At 39.5% G+C, this 6,752-nt stretch overlaps 1 protein-coding gene across 5 annotated transcripts in view; it reads right to left on the bottom strand.

Annotated features, from left to right (window-relative positions):
• fynb (FYN proto-oncogene, Src family tyrosine kinase b) overlaps window positions 1-6,752 on the bottom strand; it is a 38,671-nt gene that overhangs the window by 11,094 nt on the left and 20,825 nt on the right. For all 5 annotated transcript variants that reach the window (XM_058065542.1, XM_058065541.1, XM_058065543.1 and 2 more), the window contains exon 4: window positions 2,671-2,767. In XM_058065542.1, coding sequence (XP_057921525.1) covers window positions 2,671-2,767 — 97 coding nt within the window. The remainder of the gene's footprint in view (window positions 1-2,670; window positions 2,768-6,752) is intronic.

Raw genomic sequence — 6,752 nt, 5'->3', positions numbered from 1 at the left:
TTCTTTTTATTTTAATTGGTTTTATTTTTTTATACTTTTATTGCTTTGCTTCTTGTTTTTAATATTTTAATATCTACTATTTTATTTCTTATTTGATCTTCTAGTTTTGGATTAAATTCAATGTGTACCTTTATTTAAGTCTCGTCTTAAAACCCACTTTTATTCTCTGGCTTTTAACTCGGAGTGAGTCGTATGGTCCTGTGTCTTTTAGTTCTTACTTTTTATTTTAATTGGTTTTATTTTTTTATACTTTTATTGCTTTGCTTCTTGTTTTTTTATATTTTAATATCTATTTTACTATTTTATTTCTTATTTGATCTTTGAGTTTTGGATTAAATTCAATTTGTACCTTTATTTATTGTATTTTAATTGTACTTTTTATTTTACTAGTCTGTGCAGCACTTTGGAAACTCTGTTTATAAAATGTGCTTTATAAATAAAGTGGATTGGATTGGATTTTAAGTATCTGTATATATGCTGCACCGGACTGTCAATCTACCAATGGTCACAAGCTTTGGGTAGCGACTGAAACATCCCCGTCAGAAGCAAGCCTGCTTTCTTTGCTGTGTTTGTGCGGCGTAATGCGCCAGAGTGTCTCTGGCTGCATCCACACAAACAGAGCCGTCAGGGATAGGTCTCCTTCTCCTGCTCTCTTCAGTCTCCGTAAACAAACCCCTGAAAGTCAATGATCTCTACCCACGGACAACAAGCCATAAACAAAGAATCTCCTTTGCGTTTCAAATCAATTCTTCCTCTGGTGTCTCGTGATGACAGAATAATTAAACACAGGTCCTCTGTGACGGACGTGAATCACTCAGACATTCATTCACTTCACCATGTGAGTGGATTCATGAAACTGTTCTGTGTTTGTCCAACAGGGGCCAGTGTGTCTGACGACAGTGGAGCACAGAGACTGAAGAGAAAGCTTGATTATGAGTTCTGTGTGGGCTCCACTGAGGAGGAAAACAAAAGGAATGGAGAACAAATGAAGGAGGCAGTCTGAGCTCTGATGATAGTTTTTTTCCATCCTTTGTGTGCGGCCTTAAGCAACCAAGGTCTGCAGTGGTATGTGAGATGTCTTATCGCAACAGTTTGACCTTGTACTTGGATTTTGTGATAAAGCATCTCAAACATATTGTTTTTTTTAGATATTTACAGTTAAACATGTATTCCTTGGATATTATATCACAGTGGAACCTGTTTATTTAACAGCTGAAAGACACTAGCCACGTTTACATGAGGAGTTTTTTCTCTTTCCGAATTGAATCTTTCCGAAAGCAATGGTATACATGGAAAAGAATATTCCAATCGCGTGTCTACATGCGCCGCTATAATCAACCAGAATAGTCAATGGGGCATGCTCCGGTCTGGGCCGCATCAGGTTTTCCCAAAAAAAAAAACAAAAAAATTAAAAAAACTTCGCTTTGGTTCCAATTTTCTACAACAAAAGCTCTGACAAAACATTCCACTGTTCTCAAATATCTTACTTTTTATTTTTCTACACAAAATAAGATGAAAAATAAATAAACAAATCAAGAATAAAGAAAATCAATCAATCAGTAATAAATAAATAAATAAATAAATAAATAATAATAAAACGGCAAATAATAAAAACTTAAGAAACCACATATAGTTGGCGGGTAGACAAATTATTTTTTTCAGATTAAAATGAACAAAGCATTATTAGAGCCCTGTAGACATGACAAAACACGACTATAGTCACATTTATACTCTTTTTATTCACAACATATTGCGCAACTGCAGGGTCTTGAGACACATGCTAACTCGCAAACTAGAGAGCTAGCGACCTAAACGGTAGCCTCCAAGTTACTTCCTTTAAACTTAAAAAAGCCAAAAACTTACCACTTCCACACGGATAGGGAGGATAACTATTAACAGTTATTTAACCTTTAACATGAACATTAATCAAACGTAATAATTTTTTCTGGGTACATGATACCATACAGCATCCATATCAAACTTGCGCGGGCCGCACTAACATTAAACTTTCATATCAAGGCGGGGGCCTCAAACTAGTGTCCGCGTGTTTGAGAGCCCTGGTATAGATTCTGTTCCACAGATGGCGCTAATGCACACCAAAGCTGCTTGCCAACCGCCAATAAACAACAGAAGAAGAAAAACACCACGAAGAAGAACGCAGTCTGACAACTTTCCGATTGAGCGGGTACAAGATACCTCAATCGGATTGGGGAAAGGAATATTCCACCCCTGGGAATCCCATTATATATTCATTCGGATTGGCACTTTTCTTTGGGAATGAGGTGTATACAAAGGTTACATTCTTTCCGTTTGAGCAAATAACCAGAACGGAATTGGAATATTTGGGTCCATGTATACGTGGCTATTGACATCAGTGGTTGTCGACATAATGGAAACCGAAACTCACCATTATTTGCACATTTGTAAAAGAAAACTAAGGAGAATTGCTGGGACGGGTGGTCGACATAAACATGAATCACTTGTGTCAAATATTTCGGTGACATACACGTCTGTTATCATATTCAAATGAGTTCCTTTTTCCAAGTCTATAAGAACTGCCAATACTAAAAGCTCTTTTATCTCAGTTACACACAAAGCTCCTTTTGCTCTCCTTGTTGAAGCTCATTCCGGAGATAAAAATATTCCCAAGAGCCGACAGTAGCGACTTACGTGCTGTTGATAATCTGGAACCTTTCCCCTTTTCTGAAGCTGAGGTCATCTTCCGTCCGTGCCTCGTAGTCATAAAGTGCCACAAAGAGGGTGACCCCTGCAGGAGGAATGAAAAAGTCACGTCAACGTTGGTCTGCATGCTAATTCATGACCTTGAATTGTTGTTAGAATGTTGTATTCCAATGCCAAAGTTTCAGATAATACGATTTTTTGGAATGGAGCACTGAGATGGCTTTAAACACTCAGTTTCAGATAGTTATAATACTCACTGTGATGTCACAGTGAACCGGACTTCCATATATGGGCGTATAAGCTACTCTCCTCACCGCTCTGCTGGGTTAGGGTTAGGGTAAGACACCGTTTTGTCTTGGGTCTTGAGTGTGACCAATCACAGCAGAGGCCGTTTTGGAAAGTCAGGGAAATTCAGCTGGAATAGGTGCAGACTCTGGAAGATCTAGAAAGCTTTCTGTGGGGGTTATTGTGTGTAGCTGCTCTATAGGAGTCGGCAACTCAATACATAGGGACGAAAAATGAGGTGAAACTTGAGTCTTCGAAACTGGAGTTTTCATCGAGTGCTTTGAGTCAGTGAAAATCGTGTCTTATACGAGAACCTGCGAGTCAGTGAAACTTGTGTCTTCAAAACTCGAGTCATCATCAACTACCTGTGAGTCGGTGAAACTGGAGTCTTTTTCAATGACCCGCAAGTCGTTAAAATTTGAGTCTTCTTTGAAACTTGAGTCTTCAAACCATGAGTCTTCTTCAACGACTCACCGAGACTCAAAGATGTTTGTGTGTTTCAAGTACATGGGCCAGACGTGGCCATCAAAGATGCCGGGGGTGGGGGGGTCTGGTACCACGTAGTTCCTTCAACGATTTGTGATTTTAGAAATAAGGCGTTAGTATGTTCTCTGTAGGCGGAATTGTGAATTATCCTTACTGTAAGTGGTGTGGTAGAATAAACTGTTCCAAATGAAAATCTTTTCCATAAAGTACCCGAAGTCACCTTCTCCCTACTGCGTGTTATCTCTCTCTCCACTAATCCAGCAAATGTCACTCTTGTATAGGAGACAAAAAAAAAAATCATCAGCCTGTCCTAGATTGACGTGCATATTAAAACTAACCCACTTTGCTCACAGCTACATTGTACAGTACGTTCTTAGGCTTCCACTCCTTTCTGCACACTTACAGCAAACACAACACATGATTTAAAGCCGATTGGTGTTTTCTTAGCTTCTTCCACCTTTTATCTGGTAAGACAAAAGTATGAGTTTCTGGAGTTGAATCAAATATAACATCAATAATTACAACAGTCAACAATTGTGTGTGCAGCAATCAGTCAACAAAGGTGTTTGTGAAGGTGGGGCGTTCACCTCTGAAGGAGTCGTCTACACACAGGAAATTTGAAGAAGGCTTTGGAGGGGGAGGAGCTGAATATGACTTATGACTGTTCATAAATCATCCCAGACATGAGACATATTTGCATCCCAGTGAGTCAGTGAAACTGTAGTTTTCGTCGAGTACCTGTGACTCAGTCAAAGCTTGACTCTTTGTCAATTACCTGTGAGTCACTGAAATTCGAGTCATATTTGCATTCCATTGAGTCTTCTTTGACTCCCAGTGAGTCTGTGAAACTTGAGTCTTCAAAACTCAAGTCTTCATCGACTACCGGTGAGTCAGTGAAACTTGAGTCTTCATCAACTACCCGTGAGTCATTGAAACTGGAGTCTTCATTGAGTCTCGGTGAGGCAGTGAAACTTGAGTCTTCAAAACTCAAGTCTTCATCAACTAGCGGTGAGTCAGTGAAACTTGAGTCTTCATCAAGTACCCGTGAGTCAGTGAAAGCGCGGTCTTTGTCAATTACCTGTGAGTCACTGAAATTCGAGTCATATTTGCATCCCAGTGAGTCAGTGAAACTGGAGTTTTCATTGAGTCTCGGTGAGTCAGTGAACCTTGAGTCTTCAAAGCTTGACTCTTTGTTGACTACCTGTGAGTCACTGAAATTCGAGTCATATTTGCATCCCATTGAGTCTTCTTTGACTCCCGGTGAGTCAGTGAAACTTGAATCTCCATCAAGTACCTGTGAGTCAGTGAAAGCGCGGTCTTTGTCAATTACCTGTGAGTCACTGGAATTGGAGTCATATTTCATATCATCTGCAATGAACGCATCACTGTGAGTGCAGTTTTCCACTGGGTATTGTGCGGCTGTGAGGTATAATTGGATTTATTGATCCGTGTTACAACCGCTAGGCGGACTGTCGCTGAATGACTTACATAAGGCCACGGGTTCCACTGACATCAACAAAACAACAATCACGTATGTGATGCTAACACCATGTGATGTGTGTAAACGGGGTGATGTTAGTGAAGCCTGGTAAGCCGCACTGCTGTGTTATACAGCTTTACGTCCCATGTTGCCCTGCAGGGGGAGATTTTTTTATTTCATTTTTCAAAGATAAACTATGCTCCTCTGTGGATTAGGATTATACACTGAAGTAAATAATCCGCACTTTGAGGGAGAAGATATCCTAGAAAATTGACTGGAAATTGAAGGCCTTCGGCTAGGGTCGGGATGTACAAAAGGAGTGAGTATATTTGTTTGTACCAATGTGCCTCACAAGCATCCAAGGATAAACTTCACATTTTGCAGTTGGTGGCGACTAACTGACACATACATACAAATTAACGGCTAACACTCACAATTACCAGTGCGCCTGAACACCTCACGGTACAAGAAGAATAGAGTGGAAAGCGAAAAGGAGACAAAGTTGTTCAGCTGTTTGTTCTCTTAGTTCAAGTCGAAACATTTCTACTTCGATAATACTGCTACATATTATTATTATTACGCTTTTCTATTAGGTCTAATTTCTTATCACAAAGGCCATCACACTACATGCTCACCTAGCACAATCAGAGTTGCACAACATCATTTGTCACAGGGAATAAAACGAAAAGTTGTTCAGCTGTTTGTTCTCTATGTTTAAGTCAAAAAATTTCTACTTCGATAATACTGCTACATATTATTATTATTATTATTACACTTTTCTATTAAGTCCAATTTTGTCACGTTTCGGCATGTCTGTGTTGCGGTGCGACCCCAGGATGCAGAGAGCAGGACCAAATGCAGGTAAAATAATATTTATTCTTGCTATAATAGCAGCAGAAGAAAAGGCAACTGAACTTGCTGACGGACAAACAACAATAATCCCACAAAGGGGAGATGCACACACCTGAACTAAATACAAACACAAATTAGGGACAGGTGTGGGTGATTAAGGCAACCAAGGACGACAGGGCAAAACAGGAAGTTAAATACAAAATAAGAGTACAAAACGGACACCAAAACCTAGGCCGGAAACTCAAACATAAACTGTCACGTGCGAACCCACACAGGGCGTGACAAATTTCTTACAATAAAGGCCATCACACTACATGCTCACCTAGCACAATCAGAGTTGCACAACATCATTTGTCATAGGGAATAAAACAAAAAACAATTAGTGGCTGACACTCAAAATTACCAGTGCGCCTGAATGCCTGACGGGACAAGAAGAACGGAGCAGAAATCGAAAAGGAGACCCCAAGTTGTTGTTCTCTTAGTGCAAATTGAAATTTCTACTTTGATAATACAGCTACATATTATTATTATTATTATTATTATTATTATTATTATTATTATTATTATTACACTTTTCTATGAAGTCTAATTTCTTATCATAAAGGCCATCACACTACATGCTCACCTAGCACAATCAGAGTTGCACAACATAATTTGTCACAGGGAATAAAACGAAAAATTAGTGGATAACACTCAAAATTACCAGTGCGCCTGAATGCCTGACGGCACCAAAAGAACAGAGCAGAAAAGAGACAGAGCATGAAGTTATTCATTGCTCTGCGTGCATCACATGAACATCCTATTTTACAAGACTCTCCAAATCCTGCAGGGAAAAGAACGGAGTAGAGGAGGAATGAATGTGAATAAATATTTCACAGCTATCACATCCCGACTGTGCCAAACATGTCAAGTAGGTGAAATCATCAGTAAAGCTTGTACATTGTCTCTCCGAGGTATTCCCGGCATT

This window comes from Doryrhamphus excisus, chromosome 1 (assembly GCF_030265055.1).
Source record: "Doryrhamphus excisus isolate RoL2022-K1 chromosome 1, RoL_Dexc_1.0, whole genome shotgun sequence".
Classification (NCBI taxonomy): Eukaryota; Metazoa; Chordata; class Actinopteri; order Syngnathiformes; family Syngnathidae; genus Doryrhamphus; species Doryrhamphus excisus.
The sequence above is the reverse complement of the archived record's forward strand: the minus strand, read 5'-3'. Positions and strand labels throughout refer to the sequence as shown.